Here is a 20,053-nt window from a genome sequence, read left to right as displayed (position 1 = left end):
CCGGGACCTTCGAATTATGACCAGACTTTGATTCTATTTGGACTTTCGTAGATTTCAAATTTAAAATATATATAATTTTGAAATTTTAACCGGTTAATTTTTTTAAATAAATGTTTAACTGGTTGTAAACCTGTTAATGAAATTTTTTTAAATACTTTTATTATATTATAGTTATTAGGTACCGTTGATTTAATCCAATGGTCCACGTTTATTACGGTATCAATGCCGTAAATTTATTTACGGCATTATAGAATTTTCCTTAAATAAATTATATTACAATCTATTAAATCATAAATCTAATGAGAGCTCAACTATAATTTCAAAGTCGTATAATTTCAAAGTCCTATATAATCAAGTGCATACTCTAGCTTTGAAACGTCAAAAGTCAATAAGAGTACTCCAACCGTGGCTTCCGGGTAGGCGGGTACGGGAGGCGGCTTCTCTTAACCATAGGGACCTATTTATTTAAAAATAGAAAATATATATCCTCAGTTAAGAAAACTTAGAAATCAAGGATCTAATTGTTATTATTTAATCAGATACCGCGTGTCTATTTCCCCGGTGGCAACAGTGCAGCTGAACCGCTGTGTCTTGTGAGTGCCAGTTCAACTTAGTTGGAAGTAGGGCCCACATGAGGCTAATTTAAAAAAAAAAAGCGCGATAAAGCGGCTAATTATTTTAATGAAAAATAAAAACATTATTACAAGCGGATGAAAGTCATCAACTCATCATGCATCCAACTCGGACCAGACATGCTTTGTACAGGAAATAATCCCCACTCAACCTCCACTTATCAGATCCAGCCTCACTCCCAAAACCTTAATGACACAAATGTCCTCACCAACAGACAATCACACTTGTTAAAAACAATCAAACCGCAGGGCTAAAATAGTCTCGAAAATAACTAATTTCCATTTCAAGATAATTAGTACCAGAACAGTCTTCTCATACAACGTGCCCATTATTTTCCTGTCATTACAAGAATTTAGGACCGTTAATATACGGGACCCACATAACTGACAGTGTAGATTCGACCAAATTCTAAAACGCGTCGTAGATAATTTATTTTCAAAAAAGCCTCCGCACGCTCCACCATCAACGATCTCTGCTCTGTCTCTCTCTTTTTGTTTCAAGCTTCGACACGAAAATCACGAAACTTTTTCATTCTTCATTTCCTTTTCTCTCTCGAAAGGAACCCTAAAAAAGACCTGGTTTTTAAATTATTATTAACCAGGTCTTAATATCTAATGGTAATAATAATTTTGAATTTGAAAAAAAGCAGCAACACTATTACAAATTTTAATTTTAGATCTCATCTCATTGTAAGCTAATATATTTCGTTTGGTCATTCATCGCATAAAGCTTCTCTAGAGGTTCTTCGTCAAGCTTCTCGACAATGAACGACCTATTAGGGGTAACATTTTCAGCTCACTTTTCTTTTTATTTTATTTTGTTTTGTTTATTTGTAGGGATGTTGACTTGTTCTTTTTGGTAATGTCATTGTTATGTTTGTTTTGTCTTGATCTGAGCTTGATTATGATAGGTTTATTAATTTAATTGAGTTGTATAAATGGGAATTTGAAATTTTCTGTTTTTTTGCTATCAATGTGAATTGAAGATTTGAACGATTGATTTGTTGTTCGGAATTGAAAAACCAATATAATAACTGAAGTAAAAATCTAAAATTTTAAAGGAAACTAATGGTATGTATTATTATGTTGTTGGTCTCATATTCAAGGATTGAACTCTCATAATGATAATACATTTTGGAATTAATGGATTCAAATGATTGGTCAAGCATTGGATTGAGTTGATTAATATGGTAGGTAAAGTTCTTGGGGATTAACTGATAAGCATGGACTTTGAAATACTTAAGAATGTAATATTATATTTTGTTGAGCTAAGAGATGATGTGTTTGCTCACAGAGTTGAACATTTCTAATAGTGATTTGTGTGGATCCTTGCTCTGTCGTTTGCAGAACGATGGTGTGAAAACCCAATTTTGTTAGTGAAATTCTGATAGTTTTGTTTTCTTGGTCATATTAAACATGGTTAAATTCAAATGTCCGTCTATATGAGAAGGACTAATTTGATAATTTTTTAAAATTATCAAGTGAAAATCAGCTTCGGCAACTCTAAAATAGGAGAGTTGGTAAACTAAATGCATAGCATTATCCCAATCCTAACTTTATTTACTGATCTCATAATTACATTGATATGTGTTCCTAGTGCTCATTTTCAGTCAAGCTTATGTAGTGTGTTTTGGAAAATTGGGTTCTTTCCAATTCGTACATAGGCTGGCTAAATCTCTGGAATGATCATGAATGCAACTGAACATGCGAGGAGCAAAGCAATAAATTATTTGTTCTAAGCCTTGTACTTTATTCTGCTATTGCCTAAAAATTGATTGCTACTGACTATATTGCTTCATAGATGAGTGGGTGCTGTTATAATTACAATCTAAGGTTTGGTTGGCCAGAGTCTTAATATTTACTAACTTCGTGAGTCTTGCAGGGTTCTTTTGAGCTCCCTCGGGATCAAAGCTCCAGAGGTGGAGATATTGAGTTAGGAGCGCAAATGAATTCTGGAGAACTTGGCTTGGAAAATTTCTTTAAAAAGGTGCTGTTGGACTTCTTACTGCTATTGTTGTTCTTTATATGCCAGACTAAAGGAATGATTAATATAGTTACCTTCTGTTTCTCTTTGCTGCGTTTCCTTATTTTTTGTTCAACTTATAATTGTCTGCTGTCTGCTGTATGGGCTTTAATAAAATTTATGGTTTACAAATATGAAGTATATAATGTCATGCCATATCCATATTTTGTTTATTTGGCAGGTTCAAGATATTGACAAAGAATATGAGAAGTTGGAGAAACTACTCAAAAAGCTACAGGTATGAATTCTCCTTTTTTGGCAGGTTGCTAGCACATTTAACTGTGTAGTTGTCCAATGTTAGAAGGTGTTGAGAAACATTCATTTTGGAAGTTATATGATTACCGGGGTGCTGGAAGGAATAATAAGTGGTTTTCTGGATCAGTGATTAATGTTTACTTACAAAACAACATTGACAGCAGAGGCATTAAAGAAATTCCTAATGGAGAAACTAAATTCCTAATGTAGAGACTAAGTTAGTTTTCCATGGTTAAGAGTACATCAAAAGAATCTGCATTGCACTTGAACCATGTTTTCTGGGAGAGGAAATAATGGATGTCTAAAAAATATGGGCTAAACTTGTACATATTGTAAGCAAAAAAGTGCTAAATCTTGAAAATTCTCTTTAATGAGTTATTTTGTCAGTAAGATATGCTCTATTATCTTTTCTGCGAACCTGGAATGCAGGGTGCACATGAGGAGTCAAAGTCTGTAACCAAGGCTCCTGCCATGAAAGGTATTCAGTAACCTTGTGCAGTTTTCATAATATTTATTCAAGCATGCATGTTTCCGGCAAAGATATTCTTTTATTTCTTCCTTTTTTTTCCCCCTTTCTTTTGTAAGTTAAGGATTATAACTGTGCTTCAGCAAAAAGGAACAAAATTACTCACGAGAAAGCTGGAGCATTATGTTGTACAAAATAACTCTCACCACATAGACTATAAATTGTGTTACATGTTCATGACTAGTCCCAGGTTTTATTGTCTTGTGGTTAGAGAATTCAATAAAAATATTAAAACTAAGTTACTAAATATATCAAACCTGTTGGACTTGGTTGGATGCAAATTATTAGCAGACAGAGGCTTCTGATGAGGAAGGCCTGAAGTGTATTTAATGATTCAATCTTTGAGCTGCAAGCTGTTTACTGGTTTCTGCAAGCCATTAATGACATTTATTGATATATGTAGAGATATATATCTGACATTTAGCGACATATGTAGAGATATATGTTTAACGTTCTGCATATTTGCCTGTTTAAGTGGATTGGTGAATTACAGAAACTTTCTTCCTTGTCCATGAAACTGGAATAGCCTGCTCCCTTGTAGGTGAAAGTCCAGAAATTATGTTATCGTACTGTTTATAAATGTAATAAGGATTTGCCTATATCTATATATACACACACATTTTTTTTTAAATGCCTTTCATACATTTGATTTATATTTATGATAGAATTTTTTATTATCGTTAGCAATCAAGAAGCGAATGGAGAAAGATGTTGATGAAGTTGGGAAAATTTCTCGTTTCATAAAGTCGAAGATTGAAGAACTGGATAGAGAGGTGAGAATGCTTTTCTAGACATTGGCTTAAGGAAAGAATGCTTTGCTGCTTGTGTTCTAGTGATTCAAGTCCATAGATTTCTCATGTATCCTCCTTTATATGGTCTAGAATTTAACAAGTAGGCAGAAGCCTGGCTGTGGAAAAGGAACAGGAGTAGATCGATCAAGAACAGCAACGACTCTGTAATTTACACTTCCAATTTCCCTCTCTTTCACTCAGTTCTCATTACCATATGAACTATGCTATCATGAGATGAATCGATAACTGACTTATTTAGCTGTTATACTTTACGACAGTGGCTTGAAAAAGAAGTTCAAAGACAAAATGGGTGAATTTCAGGTAGCTTGGATATAAATGTATTTGACAAATACTCCTTTATCTCTAATAAATTGTTTGGGATGTACTTTTTTCTGGTTTCTTGTATCTTGCTTTTAAGGTTTCCAAAACTTTTTGCAGGTTCTAAGGGAAAACATCCATCAAGAGTATCGAGAGGTGGTGGAGAGGCGAGTTTATACAGGTTTGAATACTTCACCTGCTACTTATCCGTGGCAGCCAATTTGCATAAGTTGTTTGAAACTTTCTGTGAAATGGAGCTAATTTTAGTTTTAACTGGTTGCAATGATCTTAGTAACCGGCAAAAGGGCTGATGAAGAGGTATAATTCATTTCTCTATGAAATTCCAAGCTTATCTGCATTCTTGTGCTCATTCTTGCTATTCAATGCTGTACAGACAATTGACCAATTGATTGAGACCGGGGACAGTGAACAGATATTCCAGAAAGCAATCCAAGAACAAGGTCGAGGCCAGGTTTGTCTCTCTTTCTTCCTTTATTCCTATCTGAAGTTGTAATTTCCTCTCTACTGGAGGATCTCTCTTTCCTGGTGTATTGAACAATTTATGCCATATTCGCACCTCAATTTAGCTGCTACTAGGACTTAATCTCATTGAATATTGTAATTTTTATTTGTTTTTCATTTTTGGGAGAAGGAAATAGGGATTAGGTTTGGGGGCGAGGTCTTAAGGGATTGTATATTTTAAGTATAATTAAGGCAGTAGGCAGTAAGTTACTGAAAGATTGATCTGACAATATTAGTCGTCGAAAATCTTAAGTGATATATGTTGTGTTTGCAGATAATGGACACTCTGGCTGAAATTCAAGAACGCCATGATGCTGTTAGAGATTTGGAAAGGAAGCTTCTTGAGTTACAACAGGTACTTCACTGGTTTATTAGAGTGAATTTTGTCAATCAAATTATTAAATTGAACATTTGTTGCTGTTATGCTCGTCCGAAACTTCCCAATTTTCTCTTCAATTTTAATGGCTTAAATGGGCAACCCTGCTATACTCTTTAAATTGAGTATCATTCTCAAATTTGATATTAATGAAGACTAGTACTATGCTTCTCAAGTTAATAAAATAAAGTTTATCCGAAGTGACATGACATTGCTATATATATGGATGACAGAAATGTAGCAAATGATATAGCAGTCCAAATTAGTGGAATATGAATTATGAAAGAGTAGTATTTCTCATTTACAATATCTACTAGTGCTGCTGGATCTATTTCATGATAATGGCTTATAAAGAGGCAAGCCATGAGCAACGTAAAATTATCCTTAAGCTGGGGTTCTATAAGTTACTTTCAGTGAGACAATATCCTTTAGCCCAATGGGTGGAAATAGAGGTCAATAGGATGATTTGAAAATCAAAAGGAGTTTCAATAAGCCAATGGCTGCCTGTTGGTATAGGATCAGTATGCTTCTGAAAAGGGTCATATAAGTTGGAGAGGCTAGTATAATGGTCAAGGAGCTCATATATTTTATTCCATTTGTTAATCACTTGTCTTATGCAGATCTTTCTGGATATGGCGGTGTTGGTAGATGCACAGGGAGACATGCTGGACAATATAGAATCTCAGGTAAATTAAACTCATTCTCATCTTCTCTTCTTAGTATAAATTCTCTGCATGCATATAAATTTTTATATTGAAAAGGGTTATATCCATTAACATTCCTGTTTATGTTTTTATCAAGTAGAATTAATGGTGTTAGTTAACGCTGACATGCCCGTTTATGCTCTTTTTCAGGTGTCAAGTGCTGTAGATCACGTGCAGTCAGGCAATACTGCCCTCCAAAAGGCGAAAAAGCTACAGAAGAACTCCAGGAAATGGATGTGCATTGCCATCATCATCCTTCTCATTATTGTTGCAATCATAGTTGTTGCGGTGATCAAGCCATGGAGTAGCAACAAAGGTGCTTAGCTGCTGGACATTTGTTTGTATAGATATGAGTGGTCAATGGTCATTTGCCTTTTCTTTACCCTTCCTGCCAATTTCTGTGATTCGAGTTCCATGTTCCGATTCTGTAGCTCTTTCATTCCCTCCCTCGCCCTTTTCTGATCAAGTCAACTCTGTGTCATGCCATTTTAACCGAAGTATATATTTCTATATTCTTTGACATACTTTATGTAACATTTGAATTTGTTTGGCTTTGAAAATGAATCGTTTCATATCAGTGATTTCAGCTAGCATGATAACCGCAATCACACTATATTTCCTTTTCATGGCACCCTACCGAAACATCATGATCGGCACATGCTCATGGAGGGATATGACATTTCTATATATTTTACCATTTTATTTTTAGTACCACAGAGTTGAAACATGAAAAAAAAAAAAGTAAATAAATAAATGTACACTTTATCATTGAAATATTCCCGAAGCAAAATTTGCACTATTGACAGGGCAAACAGTTTAACAAGATACAAATTAAAATTCTCTGTACCTCAGAATTTCAGATGGATCTAACAATCATTTGAGTCCAACCTCATACAACTTCATCCATAATGAAAAATCTGACTCTTCGATGGCGTGTAATCCTGTCCTCACTGCATAGGTCTTTCCAAAACTTGTTCGAAATGTCTGACGTATGAAAGTATACAAGTATTTCTTTTCTGTAATTGGAAGATTTCTTGAATCTACTCAAAAAGAATAAATTTGAAGATTTATTTCTCTCAAGCACTAAGCTAGAAATGTGGAAAAAAAATTGACCTTAGCAGGTTACCTTCATTTTCCCCCCCCAAAATTTCAGTCTCAAGCACTAAGCTAGAAATGTGGAGAAAAAAAAATTGACCTTAGCAGGTTACCTTCTTTTTTCCCCCAAAAATTTCAGCCCAGAGGAAATTGCTGGAAACTGAATGCCGCCTTCAATGATAAACAAGGAAACAATATCACTAGTCATTAGGATCCCATTCCTCATCTCGATCAAAGACTAAAGTTGTACCATTTTTGCTGTCACCATCATCAGATTCTGGCAGTTCATCATAGTCTGATGATTCACTATCATCAGTTTTTCCACCTGCTGACTCCAACGAACCAGCTTCCTGCCCATGCTGTATCCATTTGGGGCACTCATCTTCACCTCCATACAAGAATCGCCCATCCTTACCTTTTAATTCATTTGGAACCGTTGCAGATGAAGTTCTACAGGAACATTCAGGAAGAGGGTGCGAAAGGAATGAGACTGGTTTCGAAAACAGGGATTGCCTAATAAACCCATTCTCATCCAAGCTTCTATTCAGATGTTCTTTCACTGAAACCGTCCAGTTATGCTTCGGATGGTACATATTTTCACGAGTAATGTTAAAAAGTTCCGCAAGAAGTTTTCTGTTTGAACAAAAATATTGTTAGAAAACTATTCTCAAGATGCATAATTTCTCACTATAATTTAGACCATACAGCTTCATTAAAATAAGCAGAAGTCCAGTAAAAATAAAAAATAAAATAAAAGGTCAGGATGCTGTGGAGATGATTATCAAAGAATAGTATGTATTTTATGGTCAGAGAGACACATCTAGATAATATCAAGAAAGCCATAATAGAACTCTAAAAATTTTTTATTCAACTACCACTACTCCTTCGTAATTGATTCACCTTGAGCAAAAGTCAAACTGATCAAGGATCAGTTTCTCTATAAAAAGTGGCCGAATGTTGGTAAAAGACAAAACAGTCATTGTGCTCAAAGCAAGTTGAATATCAGGAACTATATAGCTGGATGTGTTTGGTTGTGTACTGCAAAGCAAATACACATCAAAATTGAGAACATCAATGCACATCTTACCTGTCTGGTCGATATGTTCTAGAAGCAGCACTCTCATAAAGTCGCTGTCCCATGACCAAGCTTGCGAAATCAGGCCATTTACTTCCATCATTGTGAAAACCAGGAAAGAATGCGTCAGCTTCCACTGAGACTATATAATCAAGAGCATCCCAGAGCAACCTGTGGGCTTGATTCCTCAGATCCATGGCCGAAGGACTTGGTTCTGTGTCACTCTCAGTGATCCAACCATACCAGCCTTCCTTTTCATGTAGATAAATGGGTCTATCGGGAGGTGGTGAAAGGGGCCGAGGCCGAGGACCAGCCTTATTCCACTCTTCTTTAAGTTGTTTCTCACTTTTGGCAGGAGGTGGTTGGAAAAGATCTTGAGGTAGGGATGTTTCAGGACCAATGAGGTCAGAAAACTCTTTCTGGCTGCACAAGGAAGTGCGATCCACTAAATTGGAAAACATGGCTCGTAGAGGGATTAGAACACGATGACCGCCAAAAGTTTCAGAACCTGCAAGGTATATAATTGTTTTAGGAGGATAGCCCATTGCTCGAAGGAGAATTCCAACCTGAAAAGGTTCAATGTCAAAATTCCAATTAATTTTTAAATTTTAAATGAACATGGATTTCCTAAGATTAACAAAAACCAAAAATTAAGATCTCGGGATAATGAGCATGGTCCACCTAATAAATAAACCAGTCAAAGCTAGTAGTACAAGGCTTCTGTAAATTATTAGCAAGTTTGACATCTAACTTACTTCTTCAGGCATGAGAGGGCATGAACCATTATCTCTACGCAAGTGAGAGTCAACACTTAGTTCTTCATTAACAATTCCTTGTCTGATCATCTGTGCCCTTCGATATTGTATGAGTTCAGTGTGAACATCCTAGAAGAAGCACCAAATTGTAAGATAATAAGCAAAATTACAGAGAAATCCATAAACAAGTTTGTTCATTCCTTCTCAGACTATTTTGAGGCAAAGACAAATTGTTTTTGGGGGGGGGGGAGGCTTCCCCTGTACTGGTTGGCCTTCCATTTTTACATTAGAATTAAAAGAGCAAAGAGTAGGAAACATGCAACTCGACATAGAAATGGTAAGAAAAGTAAACTGCTCAAGCAACTAACCTGGAAGAGTTCTGCACAACCATGATATGCCAAGGTTTCTCTCACCAAGCCAGGATGATAAGCTAGAAAAGGTTGGCCCCATGCTCGTAACCTGGGGAAAGAGGATTAGATAGCTAAGATTCATCAAGGGCAGGCAAAAATTTCTGGCATATGAAGCCATAGAAAGCAGACAACTAGCCGAACACGGTAGTATATTTAAAACAAAATAGAAAAAGAAAAAAAAATTAAGTTCAAATACTCAATGTATAACTTCATTGGTTAATTCATGTCACAGTCAGATCCATTGTAAGAATTCATGTCACACAGTCAGATCCATTGTAAGAATAACTGCCACAGATAAATTAAACCGCAAATGATGTGTATCCCTCAACTTTTACTCATCACATGAATTAAAATTCTCACAAAATAGGAAAGTTATACCTCTCCACCATCAGCCTGCCAAGAATCTCAATTTCAGGACGAAACTGGAGTGCATGGAAGGCAACCCTGCATCTAAGCCTCTGAAGCTCGGACATGCTAGGTGGAAGAATTGACTGAAAAGAAGAAAGAAAATACTTTAACAGCAGCACTATTTATTTTCATCTAAAAATATCTAGGATTCCAAACAACATTAAGTAAACTAAAAATTAACGGAGAAGCAACTAATACAGCTCTAACATGAACAAGGCTCCACTATAACTTCTGTGCTCCAAAATCGTCACTTAAATAAGGGAAAAAAGACACTATGACTGTGAATCAAACCAATCTTGAAAAGTTGACTGAGTGACCAAAAGACACTAGCACCACATTACTGTACATAATACACTTAAGGCATCCAAATCCACTTTTGAGCCAAAGATAATGGCCTTTAATCATCATGCAATAAAAACTACCAATATGACTACAATCATGGGAATCCGCTGCGCTCCTGGTTGCTCGACTTTGCCTCTTTTACTTCCTACATCCTATGCCTTGGCTTAAGTGCTTAACCTGGTGATGATTCAGGCATCTTGACAAATAGACTGAATAAGATAAAAGACGCAAGCAGCCAACAGCAACTAAGTTGCTCACAGTGCCAACAAGGAGGGAAAAATGACTAGAATATCTCAAGCAGACAGTTCAATAAATTAAATACCGTCTACGCGCGAGAAAAATGAGTTTTTTCTGCTGTTTGAATTGTTAGCCTATATATGTTTAGTAGAGGAAAGAGTCCCCATATGTTGGAGAGTTGACAGTGTTCACTCTCAGTTTGTTTTAGTGTTCTTCCTGCTGTCAGAAGGTATTTTTCCTTTGGTATGTAACAAGCCAAAATTCCTGAGTAAGGGACTTTTAAGATGGAAAACCTCATGACACCATCAAATTTCCCACAAGAACATCAATCAAACCATTTTGCAACAGTGAAGCAAGGACCAATTTGAAATGATGGTCCTATTTGCTACCCGAAGTTGGGAAATTTTTCCCTTTTCTTCTTAACAACCAAATCTCCAAGCAGGATTTTTCTTTTTCTTTAAAATATATAAATAAATAAATAAATATAGCAGAAGACAATGGTAAAAGTGGAAATCAACATCAGCAAAACATGTCAGTGAGCAAGTTGAAAGCGGCAATCCTGAACAACTTCAACCACCCCATAATTCATATGTAAGACTTGAAATTATAAACTGTCTGAAGAGGACATCATTTGCGGAAAAGGTCCAAGTAAACTAATGCATTTAAGATATTAACATACCTGCAGGCATCCTCCATCAGTAAGAATCAACCCAATAACTTGTGTTCTCTTTAATTTTGGTAAAACTTCTTGGATATAATAATTTGGAGAAGTGGAAACTTTGGGCTTAAACGTTGGGAACTCATTCCTCTTCCTTGCTGCCTTCAAATTTTCAGGGAGACTCTTCACGATAATCACATCTCTTGTGAGTGATGCTATGAATTGCTCCTCATTGTAAAGATAGGAAAAACTCTTGAACTTGTAACTGCGTGATTATACAAAGGGTAAAAAGCAAAAAACAGTCAGTTTTACTGGCATACCAGACTTACATTAAACAAATAATTAACTGAGCAAGTGTAAACACCTGATTCCCTTTGAGCGAAGACTTTCTTGAATCTCTGGAATGACAAGTGTAGCATTTAAAAGCCTGGATATGGTGACAAGATCACAGATCTAGAAAATTAACAAAAATGTTATGAACTCCCTATAGAAAATATAATAAAGATACATATATTTCGTCGAACTAATCATACCGAAGATCTTATCTTCTCAAAGCCACCAAAAACTTTTGCATAGATGAAACCATTGTTCTCTTCATTTGGAGCTGTATAAAAAATATGAAAAAAAATTGTTGATAACCCGGGATGAGTATGTTGAGTTGAAAAACTGTTTTAATTAAAAATTAAATAATAATCAATATAAAAATGTTCTGGTTCTTGTAAAGTTGTTTTGCTCACCAAATTCACCATATGATACAGAAATCAACAACATAAGATGATCCCTTAAAATGCAAAGTGAATTTTAATCTAAATGTCATAAACTCAATTTGCATGGACCCTTCTGCCCATAGAAGCTAAATGAGCAACTGTTACAAGCCATACCTTCTGAATAAAAATAAATTCACGTGTGAGTATGAAATTATAAACTCCTATCAGAATCACATTCATCGTTTTCAAGACAAGACAACAGCTATTTAATTTATTACATTTTAGACTTCAACTTTGAAGATAGCTCAAACATAGGAAAGACAACAAATATAGATAAATGCATAAAGATTTACAAAGTTCTGTTGCAGTCATAGGCAAGGCCATTCTTAAATTTAACGAAACAACAATTATAGATAACAAAAATTTACTCAAAATGCTCTTCACATAAATACACAGGTCAATAACACATCTAGCTTAACATATCTATCTATACGACCATTTAGCTTAAAATTAACAGCATAATTAGATGCCACCTCTCAAGAAGAAAAATCCATTATTCTATCAGACTATAGCTATTTCAAATCCCACCTCAGATAAAATTAGAAAAGAGTTGAAGAAAAGTACAATAAAAAATAAATAAATAGAACAAAGGTTTCAATTAAATGAATAGCAGTTTGAAGAAAACTCATTACCAGGATAGTTGGTCCTAGGATTTGCATAAGGTTGCAAAGACTCAAAAGCCTTCACATTCCCCCACAGCTTTTTGCTCCTACTGCCCTGCAACATTACCAAACTCAATAGCTAATACATTTTAGTTAACCGTATCATGCATGCAACCACGCACACACAGAGGCAATACTGTAGTTACATAGACAAAATCAACATAAATATAGAAAAAAGAAGATGAAAAGCTCACCTGGGTACCAATCAAAGAACCAAAATCCTGGCGAAGGGCAGCCAATGGACTGTACTGAACCAATCCCGCGGCCGAAAACTTTGTGATAGAAAGATGCACCAAAAGAGATCCCATCGACAAAGCCAGCACGAATAAAGCTACCCATTTGATCTTAGATTTAAAAACCATCTTCCCTCATGAGAAAAAAACAGTCTTGAAACGAAATTCAACCACAAACCCTACATTACATTTCAAGAACCAAAAATCACATCTTGAAACAATGAACAAACAAACGAATAAACCAAAAATCACATCTTGAAACAATGAACAAACAAACGAATAAACCAAAAATCACATCTTCAAACAATAAACAAACAAACGAATAAATAACTAAATATTGGTAAAATTAACAAATCCAAGAAAGTAGTGAACTGCCAAGAAATGAGATTTGAAGTACCCGAAAAGTGTAATGAGTAGAAGATAACTCATAGTAGAAGGGGTGAAATTGTAAGATTTCGGTTCAAGATTTGACTTTATTTTAGTTTTCTCTCGATTCTTTCGGCATCCAAACATAGGGGGCGGCGTTAAGGGAGATTTTGAATCTGGGATAGTTAAGAAATTTCTCGAGAAATCTTAATAGAAAATGATTTTCCGGGAAAACTTCATTTTAGGGTGTGGACAGTAGAGAGAGTATGGAACTTTCTCACCTCCTTTTTTAATTGGTCAAGATTCTTCTGTTAACTGAACCTGCGAACAGAACAGATTTTTCTTAATTTTTGAATATTTTACTGTTTATATTTAAAAAAAAAAGGGAAAATAGTTTTTTGTGTTTACTACTTCTGTATACAAAACAAAAGTTCAGATAATAACATCCAGATCCCTTTTCTTTAAACATACTACAAAAGGAACACATTTTACAAGATTTCTATATTTAATTCCCTGCCAACTGCCGAGAAATTTGATTGAGAGTCCATTATTATTTATTAATATCAATGATTTAATCTTTTTTTTTCCTTGAAAACTCCTAAATATCTGAAAGCAAACCAACCTCTACTGTTATAATAATATTGTTTGGATACCAATAAAGTATTGGCTCCACTGGCAATGAAGTCTCCTTAAGTGGCTTGACTGGGTTTGCTCCTCAGTTCAAATCGCAGGGAAGTCGCCTTTGTTGGGAGAATCTGTGCCTCCCAGTTCGACCGGGGACTTTTAAGTATAGGCTTAAAGGTACCTCCCACAGTTGGGGCCATGTACCTCCCACAGTTGGGGCCATTCCCAGGATACCTCATGGTTAAGACAAAAAAAAAAAAAATACCGTTTAGATATTCAGGTTTACAAATTAGTTGAATCTACTCTCAAATATTTAATAAAAAAAAAAGTCACCGTGTTATTCATTGATTTTATTAACAAGGCTTTAACAAAATTATATGAGGACCCATACAAAAACAATTATTTTATTAAAATTCAGCTCTTTCAAAATAAAGTATTGATATCCTATCTCTAAAATAATAATAATAATAAGTAGTTAATTTTCTTCCATGACAAGAAACTGATAAAGAATGGGACTACCAAAAGATTATTGTTATTTCATAAAATAAAGTAGAAGCAAATTATTAAGGAAAAAAATTTAAAATAATAATAAATAAGACATGTTAAATTCCGGGTAAAACCTCATTTTATCCTGAAGATGTAGCACCAAAGTTTCAAAAAATAATGGCAAAGTTTCAATTGCTCAGAGAAGAAAAGAACATGATCTTGGTAATGGAAACAGGACCATTGTTCTTGATCAACTCTTCAAATTCTAATATGATCCAGTAAATTTTCTTCTTGGTTCCTTTGCTATTATCGACCAAATTCACCACATAAATAAATAATGAAGAATGAACATGTCGCAAATTATCAATCTAAAATTCTAGAATTATGTATTCAAAATTTATCTAAAATTTTGATGGTGTTATTTAATTTTATTAGTAATTTTTTTTGCATAGAAATAAGAGATTCCGAGTTCCACCCTGCTAAGGGAGGAATCAGGTTGCTTAGGCTATAATTTAAAAAAAAAAAAAAAAAATTCTCTAAGATTTTTTTTTTTATTTACGGAATAAATAAAAACAAGCTTTTAACACTTAGTCCTCGTAATCTTATTAAATTGACGGCTGGACCGTCTGTCCATTGTACAAATCCACAACCAAGAAGTTGATGAATCGGCCATGGCAAATGACACCAAATTTGTGCTCTGTTGTCAATTTCTCTTTTGAACATTCCCCTCTTCTGTTTTTGTGGAGTTTTGGAAACAATTTCAGTCAAAAGCAAACATGTTTTCAGAAAACAATAAAATACATCAAATCTCAGAAAAATGATGATGAACAAGTGTTTGTGGGGGTCCTAAAGACTCATTTTGGTCTTAGAATCAAAACAAATCTGCAAAATTCCAAAATTTCCTCTGATAAAAATACTACTGCGTAATAGTAATTAAAATTATTATATACTGTTGAAAATTCCATTATGAATAATCAAATTAAAAACACGAAAGGAATTGGACTTCTGAGCTCACAGGCTTTATCAGGAGTAAAAGAATCGGTCATAAAAATATACAAAAGCCAACGGCCAGTGGCACCAACCAAATCACCAGAGAGAATAACGTATAATTACCAATTGGAATCAAGGGAAGTACTCCATTGAACTCTGACAGAACTTCGCCGAAGCCACAAATCGTACATAACCATGTAAAAAGCATCGTAATCACTGGGGAAAACATGCCACTGGAAATGTTTTCGCACCTTTAACACGTTGTTTTGTAACAATAAATATTCTTCGGAGCTGATCCCTTTAAGAATTTTCTTCAGTAATGGGATATCTAAAGTGGCCACGACAATAGAGAAGCTCTTCCAATTTAGTATGTCAGCAAATGGAAGATCATAGTGGTTTGCAATAATCACAGGAACGCATCCATAATACAGTGAATCTGCTATACGAGCTGTGTTTACTTCAAAGCCTTTGACATGGAGACAAAACTTGCTTCCAAGTAGCCCATCAGCATAGGGTGTTTTGAGCCGACCAGAGTGGGCATAAATCTCAGAGTCATTTCTCCAAACTTGAAGAAGCTTCTCACGCACTGGGGAGTTGACAGCTCCAGCAAAAAAGGCAAGCTTGTTCCTGCAATTTCATTATTTTTTATGGTGGTAGAATTACAAAAGTGAAAATCATGACTAGAGTAAGAATTAGAATCAACTCTGAAGAACAAAGACTAAGGTTTAGAATCTATTCATAATATAAATAGCCATGTGAACTTCGCATCAGTTTTTTGGAGGAAATATTTGGGACAGTTATCAAATGAATTATATAAGGGCTCAATACATTGCAAATCTTGAACAAAAAATGGCTGCAGTGAAGTTCAACAGCAACCTAGCTGGGATATATCAAATACTACGTTGTAATTATGTTTGTTCACGCTCTTATGAGTGCTTCTAGCACTTCCAAATGAGCAGAGACTGGCAAAATCATGCATGAAGAAATTAGCCCAAAAGCACAGAGTCGAAATTAGCCCAAAAGCACAGAGTCGAAATTTTCCCCTTCGCCTGATGCAGATGTGTAGAGGAACATTACCGATAAGCTAAATTAGATTGCAATTAAGCACAAGGTTTTCTAATGTACAACTAGTCTAGTTTAGACTAAATTCTAAGTCATACAAACTACAAAATGCCTCGGACAAGAAGACTTCCAATTCTGTATATGAGTGAACAGAAACAAGATTAACGGATATGGTAAAAGATAATCACATTTTCATTTCTTAAAAAATGGAAGAAATTATATAATAATTTTTTGAACACGTAATTCATCTCTGGTATATGATACTCAAAATTGTAACCAGTGAATGTATATCTAGGAGTAAAGTTTACTGTTTGAAATTCAGTATGTATAGTATGTATTGAATGAGAAAGTGGCAAATGGGTGGAGTAAGTATGTTCACCTTTTTGATGAGCCAAGCTTTGGGGGATCTTCTTGTCTTGGCCAAATTTGAGGCAAAGAGACATCCTTATGAGCTATGTGTCCTGATATAAAATAGCTTGACGAGCACACAACTTGGATGGCATTGAGTTTCACTTCCCATGCTTTTTCCATGGCAGACCTTCCAATGGAATGACAAGCAACATAAAAATGATCAGCCCCACCAGTCCGATTCCAATAAGGGTACTTCTGACTAATATTGAAGATGTAATGACTGATAAAATCTGGAATACCCTCTGTACCAATTCTACGATCATGCCGCATCCTTGCAATGGAGAAAGGCAAGAAGAAAAGATCTGCTTTTGATGGATCCTTTGTGACAAAATGGCTCTTCATGAAAACCTTCTTAAAGTAACTTTCACTAGCGTAATTACCACGGGGTTCAAAATCCACAGGCAAGAGTACATTTGCAAAAGGATCATTTCGACGATGAGGATAAACATACACCCTAAAGCTCCTATTCATTTGCTTATAGTCTTCCAGAAAGATATCTCTGTCATGGAACACCTCCTTATTCATACTGTTTCCTGAAGCATAAAAACCAGAAGTTTCCAGATTCTGTGATTAAGAAAATAAAAGTTCAATACACATATAGTGAAGTCTCTTCAACCTTTCTGTTCACCCTACCCACTCTAAAAGCGATGCTATGGATCTAACAATGAACAAATTATAAAAAAATTTATGTTTCCAGAAGCAAATTATTGGTAACTGAGGCAACTATGAATCAAAAGTGGAGGAAGATAAAAAGGACGCTTTATGTTTCCGTGCTGTTTGTATCAGAACTATACAATAAAACAAAATAAACTAAGCAATCGTACAAGCCAAAAATTCAAAATTTTCTCCCCTAACTACAACAAGTATTAAACAAAAAGCTCAAAATATCCATAAAATTGAACCACTAAAAATTTTCAAATAATGCAGATAATCCACCGCTTCCAATTGTCCTGATTGCCTTTTTAACACAACAATGGTAATAGCAAAACAGCCAACCAAATAACCCATAAAAAATATCAAACAAATTTGGAAACCAAGCAACACCCAAAAGCACAACACTAAATGACATCAAAATTCAAGTCCAACAGAATCTCCAGACAACTAAAAACAGAAGCTTTACATCAAAACATCATCACACAATTTCATAGAGCATGCATACCCATAAACAAAAATCCGAAAAATCACATACCATTAGCTTCCATCGGAACATTCACAGACCGTTGATTCCTCACTCTCCCATCACCGTGGCTGTTGTTAGACACGTTGAGAAGTGACACTAGGACTGGCGAGGACTTGAGTGGTGGTGGCAGGGGGTTGTTTTTTAGAATAAAAGGAGTGAGCTGGTGTTGATGATGGCGTTGGTGGTGATTGAAGAAGAGATGGGAAGTAGTGGAAATATAAAAAAGAATAAAGAGAGTGGATAAGAGAGCCAATGTTGTGGGAATGAAGAAGAAGGTTTTGACTAAGCCACGGTTGCGAGAGAAATAGAGGATCAATGAAGAGTTATTAGCCATTTGAATCTTGAAGAAGCTTCAAAGATTTACAGAAAAACACCAAGAAAAGAGCTGCTGAGGTTCCAGAAACAGAGGCAACAGAGGGCAGCTTCTTCAGTTGAGTTAAGTTGACTTAACAACCTACACAAATGCCAAAACTTCAGACGCTCGCACACGCGACTTAAGAGTAAGTCAAGCGCGCTAATTGGGTTTCCAGCGGACAAGTGGCGCAACCAACAAGTATGGTGGCGGCTGGTCACAGTCAGACTCAAAATAACATTGGCACCCTATAGTTTTAAGATATCTTAAAAAATGACATATGTACTTCATTTTCACCAAATAGGTCCCTATTTCCGATCGGCATGACTGAACTACCTTCTTTCGTGTTAAGTACCTACGTTTCACGATCTTCTCAAAATTGATTACTACAAGAAGGGAAAACTCAATACTGTTTATGCTCCTAGTCATAGATCTTGCATGTGTTACTATAAATTATAAAAGATTCTGATATGTCATCTACATAATAAAATTCTAATGACAGGTCATTTGATTTTTACTCTCAAATCAAAACTATGTAACACGTTATTTATATGCTGAAAATATAAACTATATGTCATCATGCTATTTGATCATTTGTATTGTATCATCACAATATTTTGATAACAAAATTTTACAGACACATACAGACTGCTTCTTAGGTACTTAGCTAACAGTGTGTTTCACTACTAGTTAAATTGAAACTTACTGACAGAAGTAATAATAATGGAAAGTTAGAGAAGGGTAGGTCTCGCTTAATTGATATGTGTGTGAAAGAAGAAGCGTGCGTGTTTCCTTAGAGTAGAACGTTTAACGCTCTCACGCTTGAACTACAACCTACACACAGCGGCAAAAACAAACCACCCATATTCTTTATTCTTTCTTCCTTAATTCTATGAATTAGTTCATTATTATTATTTTTTCAATCAGAACTACCTCTATTGTTTGTTTCTTCAGTTAGTGATTAAACACTCTTCAACAATGAAGGGCATTTCAGCTAGCCAGCCAGGTTTTGCATTTCCATTTTTCCAGGTCAGTGAATTATTTTTCTGCTTCGGTGCTTTTAATTTTGTTCTTCTTCGGTTTCTTCTACCAAATGGGAAAACAGTTACATTAAAAAAAAAAAAAAATGTGTCATAACTTTGAAAATGGCTTTACAAGAAAAATTATATTGCTTGCCTTGGTTTCTATCTCTTGGTCCTTGCGTTTGGGAAAATTTACCAAGAGTACGTTGCTTACAGAAGAGGTTAACCATTTTCTTAAATCATATAAATTAAATTATTAATCATTTTGTATTTAGACCGCGATTATATGCTATCATAATTACATATCTAATTTATCTTAAATTTTATGTGAGTTGCATATGTGTGAATATTGTGCACATCTGTTGTATCTCCCTTTTAATAAATTACTTTCATATATCGGTGCTAATTAGTTTGTTTAGTAATATCTCTTAAGGATGATCCAGGAGGTATTGGTAACATCTCTTAAGGGTGATATAAGAAGTTCAAGATTTAAACTCTGCTCATATTAGTGAAAGGGAGTGTAACGTTGCCATTGGTGATTATCAAAAAGAGTTTGGGACATTATTAGATGACAAAATTATACACAACCCCATCCCATCAGTATTGGTCAAATGGGCATGCCATCCACCAACTTACAAATATGTACAATATTGGTCAAATGAGCATGCCATCCACCAACTTACAAATATGTACTTACCTCTCACACACATGTATGTTTTATCAATCATCTCCCATTCTTATAGCTTCTCCAAGGAATTAAATATCATGTGG

At 35.1% G+C, this 20,053-nt stretch overlaps 3 protein-coding genes across 3 annotated transcripts; 1 reads left to right on the top strand and 2 right to left on the bottom strand.

Moving 5' to 3' along the window:
- Window positions 1–1,055: 1,055 nt before the first annotated feature.
- LOC18047439 (syntaxin-132) lies at window positions 1,056–6,724 on the top strand. Its single transcript, XM_024189399.1, has 14 exons — window positions 1,056–1,250; window positions 1,363–1,414; window positions 2,515–2,619; window positions 2,837–2,893; window positions 3,340–3,388; window positions 4,121–4,209; window positions 4,318–4,391; window positions 4,506–4,548; window positions 4,666–4,726; window positions 4,838–4,863; window positions 4,940–5,017; window positions 5,342–5,422; window positions 6,064–6,129; window positions 6,298–6,724. The coding sequence occupies exons 2-14, from the start codon at window positions 1,397–1,399 to the stop codon at window positions 6,469–6,471; spliced, it is 921 nt and encodes a 306-aa protein (XP_024045167.1). The 5' UTR covers window positions 1,056–1,250; window positions 1,363–1,396; the 3' UTR covers window positions 6,472–6,724.
- A 184-nt stretch (window positions 6,725–6,908) lies between these two features.
- LOC18047438 (protein EMBRYO SAC DEVELOPMENT ARREST 30) lies at window positions 6,909–13,483 on the bottom strand. The gene is made up of 11 exons (XM_006443386.2): window positions 13,187–13,483; window positions 12,751–12,968; window positions 12,527–12,611; window positions 11,661–11,731; window positions 11,492–11,580; window positions 11,149–11,392; window positions 9,861–9,973; window positions 9,441–9,531; window positions 9,073–9,201; window positions 8,330–8,883; window positions 6,909–7,875 (listed from the first exon to the last, which is right to left on the bottom strand). The coding sequence occupies exons 2-11, from the start codon at window positions 12,916–12,918 to the stop codon at window positions 7,443–7,445; spliced, it is 1,977 nt and encodes a 658-aa protein (XP_006443449.1). The 5' UTR covers window positions 12,919–12,968; window positions 13,187–13,483; the 3' UTR covers window positions 6,909–7,442.
- A 1,780-nt stretch (window positions 13,484–15,263) lies between these two features.
- LOC18047437 (probable glycosyltransferase At5g03795) lies at window positions 15,264–18,354 on the bottom strand. The gene is made up of 3 exons (XM_006443383.2): window positions 17,918–18,354; window positions 16,697–17,261; window positions 15,264–15,882 (listed from the first exon to the last, which is right to left on the bottom strand). The coding sequence occupies exons 1-3, from the start codon at window positions 18,240–18,242 to the stop codon at window positions 15,375–15,377; spliced, it is 1,398 nt and encodes a 465-aa protein (XP_006443446.1). The 5' UTR covers window positions 18,243–18,354; the 3' UTR covers window positions 15,264–15,374.
- Between the last annotated feature and the right edge of the window lie 1,699 nt (window positions 18,355–20,053).

This window comes from Citrus clementina, unplaced genomic scaffold, assembly GCF_000493195.1.
Source record: "Citrus clementina cultivar Clemenules unplaced genomic scaffold, Citrus_clementina_v1.0 scaffold_3, whole genome shotgun sequence".
NCBI classification, from domain to species: Eukaryota; Viridiplantae; Streptophyta; class Magnoliopsida; order Sapindales; family Rutaceae; genus Citrus; species Citrus x clementina.
The sequence above is the reverse complement of the archived record's forward strand: the minus strand, read 5'-3'. Positions and strand labels throughout refer to the sequence as shown.